Genomic DNA, 17644 nt, shown 5'->3' with positions numbered 1-17644 from the left:
TTAAAAGCTGTTCCCAGAAAAGATAGCTTCTTTATTGCCTTTCTGCCTTATTAGTATTGCACTGTCACTATTACCTGAGAAACAATAACAAATGGTCTCTGCAATCAGTCCAGTAAGCACTGACTGCTTAAATCTTGCGAACATGTTCAATCTTGTAAAAACGTGTCAGAACACTCATTTGTGCCAGGGATTCAGGATCAGACTATAGGAAGAGAAATTACGTGGAAAATCTTATTTTGCTGTGGACACCTATTGCTACATATCTTATGATAAAAATGCTGAAGAATGTAGTAATTTGCTTCCTGGTAATTAACAGAATCAGATTTTTCTTTGATTTTTTAAAGGTCTACTTTGTTCAAGATATTAATGCAGGTTTAAAAGATGTAGCAGAAATACCAGAAAAGCAAGTGAGTATAATTATTTGTTTTTAAGTTCAGTCCTTACATAACATGTTGCAATTTATCATATGAGTATAAAGCACTAGAAAACTTAAAAGGTCTTATATTTATAGGTGGCTTTTTTTTCCTTAAAAAGGTCACTTTATCTTCTCTATCCAGTGAAGAGCTGCAGAACTTAATTGTCAAGTTGAAAAAAGCAAGTAATGGTGAGCTTACTTAATACTAGATATAATGTTTTAAATTGAATTTATTAAGTTTTTCATTGTTATTTCCATTGTTAGATATCTGTAAAAATATGCAACGTGGTATTAAACACATATGAAGTAATTATCAGATAGACTCCAACAGCTAAATGTTACTATGAAAAATAAACTAGACTGAGAGAATGATAAAACACCTATCCTTTGTTCCCTTCAGTTTTTGTTTCCCTCTCAAATATTACTACAGATAACAATTATAAACATATGATGAGAGATTTATGTTCCTAACAGACTGTTTGCTAGTGCTACAGATTGAGCTCATGTCACTATTGTAACATGTAACAGAAACTCTTGGAAACTGGAACTCTTGGAAACTGGAAAGCGATGCCTAAAAGTTTTGCATTTCGATGCAGGCCTGGAACTTCATCTTAAGGAAGAAATACTGTCCCACCAGGCTTTACAAGAAGCCTTAAATGACCCAAAGAATGGGGAATCTGCTTTCAAACACTTGAAACAACAGGTGTGGTCACTGATTTACTAATAGCTATAGATGGGTTTGGAGTGAAATTGTGCTGCTGTAAATTTGAGCAACTCTGTGTGTATAATGCTAGTAGCTTCCTATAGAGGAAATCTGATATGCTTTACAACTTTGTGCTCTTCAAATAATAGCATATATACAGCCTGTGAATGGCTGCTTTCTTACGTGTGAATAACAGAAGCTTATTTACTGAAATAAACTTTAAATTGTGTGGTGGTCTGAATTATTACTTAAATATTCATATTTTTTATTAACTTGTAATAAAACTGAGCTACAAAAAGTAAAATATTTGCTAAGAAGGAATCTTTTACTTTTGCTGTAAGAGCTGGTCCTGGGTCTCCTGTTTGTGTAAGAGATGCACAAAAAGAATTGGAGAGCCTGAATTAACCTTCTGCCTTTTTAATGTGTATTAAACAGCAGAAATTTTAAGGGAGATGGATTGTATAGTGTAGTAAAATGGAAAGGTTTGGGAAGAAAAATTTAACAGTGAGAAATGTGTGTTTCCTGTGCTCTACTTTCCTTTCCTGTGTATTACAAAACACATAGCTGCAGGAGAGAGAGAGAGCTCTGCGGGCACTGATGCTTTACAGAAAATGCAGTACAGTACCCATATTTTGGATGGCTACTTTGAAGATCAGCGAGAAGAATATTATAATGTGTACAGGAACCCCAGTATCCATTCCACAGAGTTCTGAGTGGAGTTCTGTGAGCAGGGGAAGAAGGGCAGGGTACTGCTGACTAGTCAGAATGTATAATCCCTCTGTACAAACAACATCTTTTCCTTAATCCCTCACTGAAGGGGAGGCTTGAAAAAGTCATCTGCAGTTTGGTGACGTAATCATTTTTCTATAAGGCATCACACTGTGTATATATTTGCTTGGTTCACAAATAATCTTTTGATGTTTGTAGGCTTCTATTTTAGGTAACATGGAAAGATTGCATTTACTTGGTCCAGGAAGATGTTTTGTTGAGTTTGGAGCTGGGCGAGGAAAGCTGTCTCATTGGGTTGATGTTGCCTTACAGAATGTTGAAAATGTGCAGTTTTTGCTTGTGGAAAGAGCAACCACAAGATTCAAGGTAAGAGGATTGTCACATTAGCAGTGTGTGATTTTTAAACTCTTGCCATTGAAGCTGTTAGTATTAGATTTTTAACTTCAATAAATTTAAATTTCAAAAGTTCTACATTCCGTACTTCGCCAATAGCAAATTTATTATAAAAAAAATCCTGGTGTTTAATGTTGGAAATTCACAGATGTTGACTTGACAGGGAAAAGGTCTGGCATTAATACCCGGAGCAACATTATAATTATTAGTGGCCAGCCCTACTTAATAATCTTGTTCTGTTTAAACAGGTGGATGGAAAACATAAAAGAAGAGATTCTATATTTGAGAGGCTTCAAGTTGATATTCAGCACTTATGTTTAAGTAAGTTCCTTCTTGGCTTGTGTCACTCTGAAATAGAGGCTTATTCTTAAATTTTGAATACTGGGGTTCAAGTCAGTTTGTATGTAGAATGCTTAAATGGTCTTGGTTTTGAAGATTATTCTCAGTGGTTGCTTGGATATGTTAATGCTATGTGTATACACATATATACACACAGGCATGTGTATATATACACACATTTTAAATGGAGATTTAAAGTTTTCTACTCTATACACTTGCAGGACATCATTACAGGTGAGAAATACCAAAACAAGTGGATTTTGAAGGTTTTTTAGAACTTGCAGGATTAAACATCTTTGCATTGTTTGGTTTAGGTACAAGTATGCACCATCAATGCTACAGAATTTGTGGGAACACCTCTCATCAGGAGATGCATTAATGTCATATTTACCTTTCATAGGCAGTATAGAAAGGCTGAAATGGTTAAATGTGCTTCCCAGCTACAGCATCCTATTCTTTTAATTTGTTTTAGTAAAAGAAACTTTCCTTTGACCAAACCACTGTAGTTTTAGTAGTGGTAAACATTTATTTCTAAGTGTGCAGAAATTATTTTATTCAGAAAAAATGTTGCCCCAACTATAATAATATATAGGTGCTAGGGTTATTGTGGATTGGATGAGGGGTTTGTTGGTTGTTTGGTTTTTTTCCCTCTCCAGGTAAGGTACCTATTTTGGAGAAGAAGAAACTACCGGTGGTAGGAATTGGGAAGCATTTGTGTGGTGCTGCAACAGGTATGAATTATACATGTGTGAACTGCAGAAAGTTAGGATACTAAATCTTACACTCTGAATGGACTGATCTTCCAGACTATCCTTTTAAGCTCTTCTTGCCCTCTAACCCTTTGTTGGTGAATATAGCAGTTATATTCTAATTACCTATTGACTCCAGTGGAATAGTAAAAGGATAATAGGTGCAAGGATAGTTTAGGCAGAAGTAAAGCCTTTCTTGGGCTCTATAGATTAGAACAAAGAATGCTGTGTGGTGGCATGGGTCATTTGTAATTTGGTGAAAGTACTTTTTTTAGCACAGTTGCCTCTTTGAAATATTTTTCTTTTAAATTTGTGTTGGCTGTTTGAATATGTATCCCAAGCAAACAAATAAGAATGTGTTTCTGTCCTGATAATTTTAAACTAATATTTTTCTAACATCATATGCTTACTACTTAAAGTTATCTCAAATATGACACCTTTCTAGGCATTGTGACAAAGATGACACAGTTAAGCATTTAAGAAGCACATGTGCATATTAAATAGATTGTGTCCTAGATATCAAATTTCTGGAGCAAATAGTTGCATGTTTTACAGGGAGGAGATTCTCCTACAATATGCCAATTTATTACCCAAGTGTTTGAAATTCACTTCCATAGAACAAATATTCCAGAGGATAAGCCCTGAAGAGCTCTGGAGGTCTCATAATATTAATTTGGCATTTAGGGTTTTCATGTTTTCAAAGCATGCTTGTAATTTTTTTATCATTAAAATTGTGTTTTGGCTTAGTTTGTGATGTATGATTTTATTTTTCTTTATGGAAAGTACATTCCCAATCATGATAGAGCCTGTATAAATAATGGCATGGTGTTTATGGATATTTTTTTGGTGATGTATCTGTTCATTCCCAGATCTGGCTCTGAGATGCTTGGTTGAAAGTTACTCAACTTGCTGTGGTGGAGAAAATGAAGAGCCTGCGGCAAAACGCTGTAGGACTGCTACGACAGAGGTGGCTCCTGACACTGCTGCTGGTAATGGCAGCAACACAGAAGACCATAAGCCTGTAGCTGGAATTGTCATTGCTCTGTGTTGCCATCACAAGTGTGACTGGACACATTATGTAGGCAGAGAGTTCTTTAAATCAGTTGGACTGGGAGCAGTAGAATTCCATTATTTCCAGAGAATGAGTAGTTGGGCCACTTGTGGCATGCGAGAAACCACAAGCAAAGCCTCTACAAGTGAAGAAAGTGAAGACCAAACTAATGACACAGAAGAACATGAGCAAACATTCAGCACGGCAGAGAGTGGTTCTGATACATGGCAAGGGTATGTGATTTTTTTTTCCTAGCAAATGGACTCCAGCAGAAAAGCAAAATTACGTATAGTGGCACATTAAATTGTTTTGGGTCCTTAAAAGAACTCATTTTGCAGAAATAAACTTATTACTGAACTTACAGAAATACTTTACTTTAAAAATACAGGTTTTATGGATGTACATTTCAAAATATATCAAGAGTCACAGTTGCCTGACTGAAATGAACTTACAGTGATTTCAGTAGTTTCTCTGAGTTTAACTACTAATGTTAACTAACCAAACTATTCCTCTGACAGATGTTGTTCATTCTTTTCCTCCCTTTTATTCACTAGGATACTTACTGTTGAAGAACGAAAGGAGATAGGTTGCCTCTGTAAACGGCTGATTGATCACGGACGGATTGAATATTTACAACAACAAGGATACAAGGCTGCACTACAGTATTACACAGAGTCTGCTGTATCCTTGGAGAATGTCCTGTTGACAGCTGTCCCAAGTCCATTTTTGATAACAGAGCCAACTACATGACAGGAGATAATTTGGAATTGTTAGGGGAAAAAAAAACCTAAAAAACTTATCTGGATTTTTTTAAAAAGCTAATTCAGTGTTTACAAAAAAAAATGTTTTAGTCTTTCCTGTACCCAGGAAAAGGTCTTATATTTCCCAGTGTCACTGGGAATTACACATATGCAAACCAGTTCTCATCAGTGGAAAAATAAAATCCCTAAGAATATTTGACACCTGTTGTAGGCCTCTTTGCTGGGAAGAAGTATACTTGGTATTGTCTTCCATTCTCAGTTACATTCTTTATTCATTAGGATTTATGATCGGAGGAGGATCAGAAGTACAACTTTCCAGATTTCCTGAAAGACAACAAGTGAAAATAAGAGAGGAAATAACATACTTTATTTTCACTTTGAAGTTCAGGATAGCTTTGTATTTCCTCTTAAATTATTTAAGTAGGCCAAGGTTCTTTCATCAGCCTATGCTGCCAGGGGAATCTATCAAGGAAGAAAACTAACTTGTAAACTGTATTCTTGATAACTGTATTTTTGCTAATTTGATTATTCATTCATGAAATATTGATAAGAAAAAAGCTGGCCTAGTGTTCTAAATCAAGAGCATTTCATTCATTTTTTAAGCCTTCACAAAACACAGAATGAAGATCAGAGAGAACATTTTATATCTGCAATGAAGTGCTCTCTGCAAGAAACAGCTGCCACCTGCACATCTGTTCAGAAGTGTTTAGTTTGGCTTCTTACTGCAACATTTAAACTGTTACCTTTGAGGCTACAAACAGCAAATTTTTGTCATAGTGTTTTAGAAATGAGAATAAACTGTGGGGCTGTTTTGTTTAGGTGACTGACTTCGTGTCAGGGAAATTAAGTTGTGAGAAACATCTGTTTATCAGGTGTTGATACTTCATTGCTAGAAGATGTATGTTGGGAACATAAGCATCTCTCCCTTATTCCTTCTTTGGTAGTACCATCTGGACAACATCCAGAAATAGGAAAAGTTGAACTTCTTGAGATAAATGGTGCTGTAAGACCCAAAGTATGTAAACTGATTAAATTACAAATACAAAAGACAGCTTCTACTTATCCCAGCTCTAGGTAACTCAGGCACTTTTATTCCTATGTTCCTACCAGAATATATGCTGTTTGTGTGAAGACCTGCTGTGTCAACTCCTGATAAAAGCACCCCCTGCCCTCAGTAAAAATTGTTTTACAGATTTTTTGGAAAATGTTATTCATTTATTAAGAAGACTATTCATGTTTCATTTGTATATGTATCCTAGATTTTATTTATCCAGTTTGTTCTTCCCTTTCTCACTGTATTCCAGAGAGATCAGAATTAATAAAAAGTCATACCTGTTTTCTTGAGGGACTCTTGGATATACATGTGCATGAAGTCAATGCCGAACATTTCCTGCTGCTCCTCCTCCTCTGTATCCTCACACGGAGGGAGGGTTACCTCTAGCTCCAGTGGGTTGTCTCTGAAGTTGACAAATCTGATAATTCACCAAAAAAGGTTATGCTTGCAATAAGTTTTGTCCAGAGAAAACAATTCTTTTGAAACTGAATTAAGATTTGTCAATCACTGTTTTGAGCAAAATTAAATAAGGCTTTTATTATACTAAACTCACCCCTCTATCAATAGTATTAAGTAAACTAAGAAGACTCTTTATAATAACTCTAGCTGATTGTGGTGGGAAAAAACACTGCAGTCCTTGTCACTTTGTGTTCAGGTTTTCACTCCATGGTCAGGAGCATTGAGCTTCCACAAACAGGAGTGATGAGAACAACAGTGCAAATGCCTCCTCCCAGCTTTGCAAGGCAGTAGCCAGTCCTGTCTCTCTTTGTCCTTGGTCCATCCCTGCACCTATGCTTGCATATATTTGGTTTAAGAGGTGCTTCCAAAACAGCTGGAAACAGTAATTGTCTTACTGGGTTAGACATGATTTATGTGGACTAGCATTCTTTCTCTAAAATGGCCAGCATCCAGGAATCCAAATGAAAATGCAAACAACAGGAAAGTTTCTGTCATGGTATACAAAGTAGTATTGCATATTCACTTAAGAATTTCCATTATTTTTTATTTTTCATATCCTTTTGTCCATGTCCTCATACCTAATCATTTTTGTTTAATTCTGAATGTTTGATTTCTCAGTGGCAAAGTTCTACTTTTTGCCATTTTTATGCCTGTCACATATTTTTCTGCAGGCTTTTGGCTTTAGAGAGTGATATAAAAGGCCAGTTATGGGGGGGCGTGAGGACATTTTGGAAATGAGAAAATGTCCCTGCTTTTTCATTTGGGACTGTAACTATCATCATTCACTTCTTTAAGTGAGTTTCACTACACAAAGGTTGCTTTACCAGATCCTCAACTGTTGTGAATCTGTGCAATTATGCTGATTTATATGGTATTGTGTCCATCTGTACAACTGTGATCATGCCTTTTCCTCTTCCTTAGTATCATTCTATGATATACAACTCAAAGAAGGCTTTAAAACTTATCTTCTAGTATTTCTATTTATATTTCTGTTGCTTTTTCTTACCTCAGATTTGTCATATCCTTCATACAAGCTGGAATATCCTTAAGCTTGTTGTTGCTAAGAACAAGAGTACTAAGATTTTTCATATTACAAATGGTTTCTGGCAAAGAGTTTATCTCATTCCTTTGGAGCCATAAAGTGTGGAGATTTTCCATTCTGAAAAACAGGTATTTGTGCACTCAATCAAGATATAGAAAATTAATCTTATCAATAATTACGATAAAATAAATAATTCTTCAGCCACATAAAGGCTGAAGAATGCAACAAGTCTCTAAGGAAACCCTCTATCCAAGATAATCACCTAGTCTCTGTTTGAAAATGTCATTGGCAATAAATATTTAACCTTATATTGTTAATTGAATGGATTATTCCAGCTCACCCAAACCATCACTTTAGGGCTGACAAAATCTTAAATTTGCTGTGAAGTTAACATAAAAATTATCTTTTGAAGTAACATTTAATAATTAGAATTTCAGTGCAATGGAATTGAGACTAAGATGAGCTTTGAGTTTTATTTACCTGTCAATTGCATCAGGAAGCTCCTGGAGTTTATTTCCCCCCATATCTAACCATTCTAGATGTGGCATGTTGAGGAGAGCTGAAGGGATGGTAGTAAACTGATTCATGCACAAATCTATGTGTGAAAGCTTCTTTAAATCACTGAGCTGAAAAGAAGTGGAGATTTAATGCAAGTTTGTGTAGCTGTTGCAGCATTACAGCAGTGCTCTAAAAATGTTAACAAACATTACAACATATTTTGGAGCTAGTTAACACAGAATGGTTTCTGAGTTACATTAGCTGGTATTGTCTAACAGTTACAGTTCTCACCTGGAAGGTAGGTAGGTTTGAAACTGGTCAGGCAGAAGAACTTTACCTCCCCTGGTAGCAAGTGCCGTAAGTGCTGAGAGGCTGAAAGCCATGACTACAATGCATATATGCATTAAGCCTCATGGAGAAAGAGAATTTTAAAGACAGCACTGTCCTTAGTATGTCAGACTCCATGAAATACGACATTTTTCATTAGTCAAATATTTAGATTTTTATGCATCAAATTGCATGTACTGTATTTTAGAGTGGACCTTGACACCTTCCATGCTGTGAAGTCTACTAACATTCTAAAAATGCAACATAGCATCATTCAGTATTGCAGCACCTAACTCCTTTGGTGAATCGTGCCTTCAGGTGCTTTTACAATGTTCAAGTGATACAAAGATAATTTATGGCAAATCTGGTCCAACTGTCTAAACATTGAATGCCACTCAAGTACATACAACCAAAGCTTCACAGTGTTCACATCACTGTAGTCTCGACAGGACAGAACTATGCATTTGCTATGAGCTGTTAATTTAAAAGCCATCACTCTACATTACACCATGTAACCTGTATCCATGTAAATTTTGTAAATCCTGGATTTTGGTTAATAGTGTATATTTCCATTTGAAGATTTGATATTGGGTATCACTGTCTGGATTCACTCAATTTTGCAAGGCACTGATTGCTGACAACTATTGTCACTACTATGTTTTTAAATAAATTTTAAAAAGTATATATGGTTGCATACTTGTCATCTCTGTCTAAGAGACTAATAGTTAGAGATGCAGGTCTCTCTCACATGTAGGTCAGTTCAAATTAAAGCTCAGTAGTAGGTGAGCAGTTGTTTTTATTCCCTGATAATTGTTTTCAATATTTGAGAACAACAATCGTTCAACTGCATGCATAGGCAGTTGTATAAATCACACAAACCCTTTTGAGAGCTAGTTGTTCTGGTCAAGATGCTTACAGTTGTGTCCTGGCATGTGGTATGAATTTCTACTCTCAACCATAAAAGAGAACTTCTCTCTGCTAAGGCATCAGATTCTCAGTGGGGTAAACCAGTGAAGACATTCAGCCTAGACAAATTGACGTGAAGTGTATCACTGCCCTGTATGCACTGCCAAGCCATTTATCTGGACAAAATAAAGATTGGCTCCTTCAGCTACTCAGGTATAAGTAGGTTTTTCTCACATGGCTTCAGGTTGACTAGTCATAGAAAGGCTGTTCACATCAGCGTTTCTGTGGATCAGTTGTGAAATCAGAGTATCACAGCGAATCTGAAAACATGGAGTGCATCCTTTAATGATAATTGGGTTTGGATAAATTCAAAAAATATACATTAAACAAAACAGTGTCAAAACCTGAGGAGGAAGATCACAGATATTCCTGTTGACAGCCAGTTCCAATCTTTCCAGACTGATGCAGTTACTTATTTCCTTTGGAACAGACTTTATTCTATTGTAACTGAGAAGCAGCTCTTGGAGGCTGGTCAGCTGGCCTGCAGAGAGCACAAATGAGACATGAGAAATGCTCGTGTTCATTCTATTTGAAGTACAATATTACCTGTTTTGTCTTATCCTTTACCCATTATAGAAATGCTCTGTGTTTTCACAAATTTAAAATAAAAAATTTAAAAAAATCACTGAAATGCAAATAGTAGGACTTCAGGACTCTTTAGTACAGAGCTGCATTCTAAAACCCCAAAACTGAAAAATTATTAATAGACTGCTCATGCTGTGCATTCAGAACATGAAGTCTGTTTTTCAATATCACTTTTCTAGCTGCATTCTGATGTCTAGTCCCTGCTGTGCTTGCAGGCTTTTTTTTCCATGGGGAGCTTTCATAAAGATATGTGTCTTCCATCCAGTCATTTTTTAATTTGTGGGCAATCTGTGGTTTGGAGATTTCTGTCTCACTGTCAGATTTAAATAATCTGTTTTCTAACTACCCAATTGGATTTTTAGACAGGGAAAGGGCACAAAAATGGCACATTTGTGCAATTTTCTTAGAAAAGTAGCTTAAAAGAAAGCACAGCTCACCAATTTCCTTAGGTACACTTTCAATTGAGTTCCGGGATAGATCCAGAACAACAAGACTCTGAAATCTTCCAATAAATTGAGGAATTTTCTGCAGACTAGTTCTATGAAGCTGCCATTCCTGGAGATGGACTAGTTTCAATAAGCACGAAGGTAGTGTCTAAGACAAGAAATATGAACCAGAAGAAATTCAGCTTAGTATACAAGAAGAATACAGGCTGAGGTAGAAATTTTATTTGAACACTAACTTTCGTTCTTCTTAAGCTATACTGTAACATGTAGGTTACAAAATGAATCCTGGTAATTGATTTCTAAAACATGCTAAAAGTAGCACGCATAACTGATACTATTTCAATATCATATATATTAGGAAAAGGTTTATATTTTATAAGGTTTTATATCAATATGTTAGGAAAAGGTTCTTCCTTCAGAGAGCGGCTGGGCACTGGAACAGGCTCTCCAGGTCACAGCACCAAGCCTGACAGAGTTCAAGAGGTGTTTGGACAACACATGGTGGGATTCTTGGGCTGTCCTGTGCAGGGCCAGGAGTTGGAACCTATGATCCTCGTGGGTCCCTTCCAACTCAGGATATTCCATGATTCCATGATCCCAAAGTGAACCCACTGTGGGCTGTCATTGTGATCACAGATTTAGCCTGCCCCCTTTTTGCTCCCAGTATTTACATACCTGCACTACTGTCATTGATTGACAAGTTTGAGACTTGCTTTGGTTGGTTTGTTTCTTTTTTTTTAAACAAAGTCAACATGACTGATGATGAAACTGCTCTAAATAGATTTCTGCACATAAAGGGAGATTTAAATTCTGTTTCATAGTCTCTTAAGAAAAACAGTGAGCAGCTGAGAGTAGTAGAGCTGGGGGATAGAAAAACTACAATGTATGCAAAGAGTTCCAAACAAGGAACACCGGCCTATGGACCACCAGAGCATTGCTGGGTCTGGCTCTCCCACTGGCCCCAACATGGCCTAATTCTCATCACTTCATAGCAACTGGTATCTGCATCTCTCTGCATCTCACAGCTCAGAGGGCTGTGAACTTCCACTCTGACATTATAAGCCGTTAGTGGCTTACCCCCCACGCATCAGAAACCACAATAATAGTGTTCTGGGAACCTACTGCCTTATTTCTGCTCTTAGAAAGTAAACAAAGGTAAGAAATATTGTCATGCACCTAAACAACAGAGTTTTCACCTTGATACATTTCAGTAGTTCTGGTGTGTTAATGTTAAATGAGGATTTATGTCATGAAACTCATAATTCGGAATGTAAATAATTTCTGATGCAGAAAAGCCTTTTAGGCTATATTTTTGCCTAAGAGTAATGCTTAATATTCATGACTAAAAAAAACCCAGCTTGCTTTTACACTCACAACAACATGTCCCAACTCACTGTTAGCAAAGCACACAGTGAGTACTTAACAAAACCAGTACAACTGTATAAGTGTAAAGTTGTAAATAGTAGTTTTCTAATGCATCAATCATTCAACATGCATTCCTATCAACACTACCTTCCATTCTTCTTCCTCTATCCTTAAAATTGCTCTTCCATCTTCATTAATAACTCTTTCTTTGAGCTTTGCCAAAGCAGCTCTTTCCTCCCAGACAAGCAGTAGCCTACAAGGGAAAGATCTGTCAGTGGGGCAACAGTGAATACAGACAATAATTACTATCCTATCTATTTTCTGGAAAAAAAGACACAGTAGCCTTTTTGGATGTCAAACAATGTTAATTATATCTGGATACTAAAAATACTATCAAATTGAGGGAAGACAAACAATTAATGTAGTAATTAATGAGGTAATTCTATATATAGGAGTTCTATTTTACAGTTCTTCAAATTTACATTCAGAAGGAGGACATTACTTAATTAACTTTCAACATGTTGCAGCAGGGCAACAGAATATAAAGCCGTGCGGAACTAAGTTCCAAAGCCTTAATTTTGAGGCAGTCTCCTAAAAAGAAAACCTTCCATTACACCAAATGTAAGTTCAACAAAACAAGGTCAATCAGCAAGAGATTCTTTTAGCTTGATTTCCAAAGAGGACTTCAACAAGAACTATGACAATTAGGCTAATTCTCTTTCTTTCTGCTTGTATTTTCCATTAGTAGCTTTTGGATTTGCCATTCCATTTCAGACACATCTGATAAATCAGGAAGAGGTCTAAAAATAGAATGCTAAATTTCTTCAAATTTAAATTGCTGTCCAGACAGAAAACTAAGTGACCCTATTAATGCCTCTATGGAGAAAAAACCAAATTTCCACAGGTTAGAGTATCCACACAGTTATTTTAGTATCTGAATTTAAGGGATTTAGTCTATATACTAATATTTTTATCACAGACACAATTCGTGGTTTGACCTGACCATATTGCTAGATTCTAACCACTGGGAATTCTGCTGGAGTAACAACTAAAGAATTAGAGTCTGGATGAGTTTGAAAAGATTAATTACAGTCTTCTGAAATGCAACATATGGTCTAGCTTTCCACATAATTAAAGATCTACAATTTACCTTCCTGCAGACCTCTGCCTGAATTCCTTTTCTTTCTGTAATTCTTCATTTATCTTGTGTATTCTCACTTCCCAAAGTGTCTTCACAGCAGTGAATGTGCCAAGGCAAACTGCAGTTTCAGCCATGATCCTTTACATGTTCAAATGCAGTCCCAGGAATCTGATGGAACACATCAGCCCATGTATCAGTTACCAGCTGGGGACAGTGACATGAGAGCTAAAACCCTGCAATATCCATTTCATTGTATTATTACACGCAGTTAATGTATAGAACAAACAGGATTTTACCATCTGCTTTCTCTTTATAAAAATAGACAATAGCACCTAGTGAAACTGTCTTGTATTAAGAAATGGTATTCTTGAAGTCTCTGTATTCTTATTCGGCTTCTCTCAGTTCCTTCCAATGGTAGGCTAAGTACTCACCATAATTATTAAATGCAGATTTGAGCATTTATTCCCATCTCAGGAAGAAATTAAGCTGTTACCTGCAATGTAAGGCAGTTAAATTCTGATACCTGCATCCTGGCAGCTACCTGATATAAGTACTTGTGACTTAAGGAGTTTTGCACTTTAGAAAAACTGAACTGTTCCTGGAAATAAATGAGTAAACTTTATTTGCATTCATTTTCTTCATGGTTTAACTCATTATAATGCATTTTATAGTTAGTAATGCATTACCTTTAAGAAAAGGCTTTTAATTTTTTCTGATTTGTGTTTGAATCTTCTTGTAGCCCTGCTGAGTGTCAGGATCCACATTTAAAATTAAATTCAGTCTAAAGTTTTGAAGTCATCTATCCCTTAGTGAGATAATTAAGATATATTTTCCTGAAAAGCAGCGAAGTAGGATATTCAGCCATCCTAATCAGTGCACCACTCTGAAAATCATTCATATTACCATTACTGCAGTCATTTGGGGAAAGGGTTTGTCTTTTAGAACCAACCTTTTCTATTATATTTATTCCATTATAATTTTGTGTTGCCTGGACAAGCTACAATTGCTTAGTGAACATTTTTGTGTTCAAACTGTCAATCGTTCTATTTGCTTACTATGTCTTTTGTTAACATACTTACTTGTAAAGCATTATTATACTGAAATAATTTAATTAAAAATGTGTAGACAAATAAAATGTAAAATATTAGGATTGCTTCCTGTTGTAAAGACAACATAAAAATCAAATTATAATGCCTGAATAAATAAGAAGCTGGTCTGATACAGTAATATTTAGGATTCTTAACTGTTCTCTGTTTGTTAAGGAAAAATGTCAGGATTTGACAAGTGACACAAATGGTAACCACAGTGTGGCACAGTGCAGTGGCATTTGGGTTCCAAAAGGATGGAATTTTTTCCTGTAAAGAGAGGACTGTATTCTCTTTCCCTCCCCCACATAATTGTAAGCACATTTGCTAGTTTGAAGGACTAACTAGTTTCTCTTTCAGTAGTCCTCAGAGTAACTACCCTTCCCAGTCCTCATCCCAATATGCAATAGTAATGCTGTATATGCATGAGGTCTTTTGCTCTAGTTAGTGGTTACAATTTAAATTGCCTGATTTTTTCAGGATTAAATTTCTACTGAGATCAAGTGATTGAACTAATTTATAATTTCTTCTTTGGAGATTTTTTTTTTTTAACTACAAGCCTTTTTGGAAAATTAGAAATCCTTTTATATAAACTGTGCAGAAAAGGGATATTTGTTAATAGTTGTACTTGTAACCCAGTATCATACTTTACAGTCAAAATAATACTTGTTTTTAGTAAATCTTACTCTGGGCAACTCCCTTTTGCTGTGGAAAGCATATTATTCAATAAGTGCTCCTTCAGAACCATGAAATATGAAAGGGACTAAATATATGACTTTATTTTCAGGATGATTTTATCATATAACAGGACTACCATCAAAAGCTTCTTGTTCTTAGATCTTATTATTTGTCAAGAAAATAAACCCCATAATACTCATGCCATCACAGCCAACAATTCAGGAGTGAATTCCCAACTGCAGCTCTAAAACAACTGCAAATTTACTCCCAAGTAACCAGATCTCCCTACAACTTCATCTTCAGGCATCAGAAAGAATTTAACAACAACTTACCTCAATTATTTGGTGGTTTCAAGGATTTTCTGTGACTCATTGCTTTCTGGACAAGAGCAGAGACAAATTACAAATCCTGTCTGTATTACCAAAACCATTTAGAACTCTCAGACTCCAATGCAATGTCAGTCTAGTTCTAATTTTAACCTATGCTGAGAATAGAAGGCATCACATGAGGCACTTCTGCAACCTCCCCCAAGCATTTACCACTGTAAAGTCTCCCCAGTTTGCTGAGCATGACGGGGCTCCCCTGAACTCTCGCTTAAAAAAGTTACAAATTGTGAAAAAGAAGAACAAAGGAGTAATTGTTATGCTCTACAATGAGCTCATATTGAATTAAAAATAACAGATAAAAAAGGCTAGTTTTGAATTGAAAATGACAACTACTTGCTTACTCTAGTAATGTTTCTCTGCAATATAACTGAGCTTCAAAGTGCTAATAAACAGCAACACAGACTGAATAGACTAGAAAAAGTATTACATCACTAAGTATTTTACTCATTACTTCTGTCCATGCTGAAAAATTCTTTTGTTGAAGAATTTTAGTGCCAATTAGCAAAGCCCAGACAGAAAACTAATCTTTATCAAGAGGTACAGAGGGGTTGTTACTCACCCCTTTTCATGCTTCCAACCATGAAACATTTTTAACATTCTATTTCTTCAAATAGTCCTTAGAGAAGATAAAAGGAGAATCTGTCAGAATCTGTTTCTTCAGTCAAATGGAAAGAGAGAGATAACTGTTTGAGGCAGAAGCCATAAAACTGGATAATTCTAACCAAGTACACTGGAGTATAAAATGCAAAGATGAAATTTTAAAATATTGTGAGTTTGGTTATAAACCTACCATACAGAACTTTACAATTAAAAAAATCAAACCCACCCTCTTCAGTCTACAACCAACTAAATACTGGAACACCAATACCTATTTAAAAGACATTAAGTACTTTAGCTTTCAAGTCTTTCAATCTTCTATACTTTAAAAAAAACCCAAACAAACATTATGCAAAAGCAAAAATGATCCAAAAGTTTCTTTGTTATAGGTATTTCTTCTTTCAGTTTTGGTATAGATTCAATCTCTTGATCAAAGCCAATCATAACTAAAAACCTAACCTCATTTGCTCCTCCCTAAAGACAGATAATTAGGGTAAAAAAACTCAACAGCTCTCCCATTTATTGGAGTCTTGAGAGACAAATTTCAGGCTCCTTGTGCAAGTAAAATTATTCTATCTTAAATATTTCAAAATCACTTTATTGCTTTCTTTCATCTACTTATGTTTCCTGTGTTTATTTTCTCAGTGGTCATCAGGTTAAAAAATATACTATTCAGACTGAGTCCCTTACCACAACAATATGCTTGCAGGAAAGCAGCCATTAGGCTGTGCTCTTTTAGTAGCCTTGAGTACCATATGTTCCAAGATCAGAAGAAATAGTTTGAATCACCTGTACAGCATTGCCTGCGTGAAATTCACAAATAAAAACAATATTACAATTTTTGTGGCTTTATTTTTTTATTAGGAATAAATAAATCTGATAAAAATGAATTAGGTGATAAGCATGATATATTAGTCAAACTTTGCAAGAAATGACCTTTATATAAAAGACCCTTATACCACAATAGAAATATAAATAGCACCTTACATGGATGCTCCATGCTCCCCCTCCTACATTACCAGCTTTCCTCTTGCTCACTCCCAGCATCAAGGATAGCAGGGATTCTACCTCTGATAGCCTGTCTCACATTTTCACAGCTAAATGCAATAGACAACTTTGGTCTACACTTCTGGAGAATGCTCCTGGGTTTGATATATCTAAAGAAAGGAGAAAATGTCCATTTTGTGCGTCAGATTCATTTTTAAGGCTATATAACTCTCTTTTCTTGTGTCTGTTTGCAGCTTAGGTTTCTAGAAGGTATTTATATCCAATGGTTTTCTTCCTATCTCCCATTAAATCACCAGCACAATCCTCATCTGTTAGTTCACCTTAAAGCCATGTAACTGTTTTCTGTTTTGAAGCCGTTAACTCAAACCTATTCATTATGTGCCTCGTATCTGAGTTTAGGAAAGCCTTATCTTACATAATATTTTTTAATGTCCACTCTTTGTTGAATCTGATTAATCTGGTAAATGATAGTACCTGAAGATCAATAACACAGTGCAAGCTTTTGGAACACGTTCAGCTTACTGTCAGTCTTACCTAATGTAAGAATAACAAAACAAGATCCTTCTTTTTTAATTTGTTTTCTCTTTCTTTCTTTCTCACTTGGTTTTAACGGACAGATGCTTTCTATAAGAAACAAAAATAACTGGAAAGCATTAGGGACTGAAACTACTTTCAGCTTATAAAAATACAGGATATTCTAGAGAGTATTAAGGTCCTGATAGTTATGAATTATTGTTATCAGTAAGCATTTGAATAAATATGGCCTCTTCATTTATAATTTGATAAAGAATACCTGTGCAAGTAATTGCCAGGAAAATGTGAACTAGCAAAAGACTTAGGAGGTTTACTAAGGTAAACAAGAAAAAG

The 17644-nt window shown here is 35.6% G+C and overlaps 2 protein-coding genes across 2 annotated transcripts in view; one reads left to right on the top strand and one right to left on the bottom strand.

Moving 5' to 3' along the window:
- TRMT13 (tRNA methyltransferase 13 homolog) overlaps positions 1–6479 on the top strand; it is an 8080-nt gene extending 1601 nt beyond the window's left edge. The window contains exons 4-11 of the mRNA XM_027740770.2: positions 345–407; positions 535–604; positions 1012–1118; positions 2046–2213; positions 2489–2561; positions 3236–3310; positions 4198–4612; positions 4934–6479. Coding sequence (XP_027596571.1) covers positions 345–407; positions 535–604; positions 1012–1118; positions 2046–2213; positions 2489–2561; positions 3236–3310; positions 4198–4612; positions 4934–5129 — 1167 coding nt within the window. The 3' untranslated portion in view covers positions 5130–6479. The remainder of the gene's footprint in view (positions 1–344; positions 408–534; positions 605–1011; positions 1119–2045; positions 2214–2488; positions 2562–3235; positions 3311–4197; positions 4613–4933) is intronic.
- Positions 4726–17576, bottom strand: LRRC39 (leucine rich repeat containing 39). The gene is made up of 11 exons (XM_027740777.2): positions 16460–17576; positions 15732–15788; positions 15119–15164; positions 13033–13191; positions 12030–12135; positions 10509–10665; positions 9831–9967; positions 8176–8321; positions 7660–7812; positions 6473–6612; positions 4726–5464 (listed from the first exon to the last, which is right to left on the bottom strand). Exons 4-11 carry the CDS (start codon positions 13155–13157, stop codon positions 5409–5411), a joined length of 1020 nt encoding a protein of 339 aa, XP_027596578.1. The 5' UTR covers positions 13158–13191; positions 15119–15164; positions 15732–15788; positions 16460–17576; the 3' UTR covers positions 4726–5408.
- Positions 17577–17644: the final 68 nt, after the last annotated feature.

The sequence above is a fragment of the Pipra filicauda genome, unplaced genomic scaffold (assembly GCF_003945595.2).
Source record: "Pipra filicauda isolate LSUMZ 115617 unplaced genomic scaffold, ASM394559v2 scaffold135_size2527700_pilon, whole genome shotgun sequence".
Classification (NCBI taxonomy): Eukaryota; Metazoa; Chordata; class Aves; order Passeriformes; family Pipridae; genus Pipra; species Pipra filicauda.
Note: the sequence above shows the minus strand (reverse complement) of the source record. Positions and strands in the feature narration are given on the sequence as shown.

Bases quoted from the DNA above. Each gene is read 5' to 3' on its own strand.
- LRRC39 (XM_027740777.2), bottom strand. From the start codon at position 13,157: ATGGCTGAAACTGCAGTTTGCCTTGGCACATTCACTGCTGTGAAGACA. The intron at 9,968-10,508 runs GTGAGCTGTGCT...TGCTCTCTGCAG, and splicing joins AAGTGTACCTAAGGAAATTG to GCCAGCTGACCAGCCTCCAA. The intron at 5,465-6,472 runs GTATGACTTTTT...GTTGTCTTTCAG, and splicing joins AGAGTCCCTCAAGAAAACAG to GAAATCTGGAAAGTTGTACT.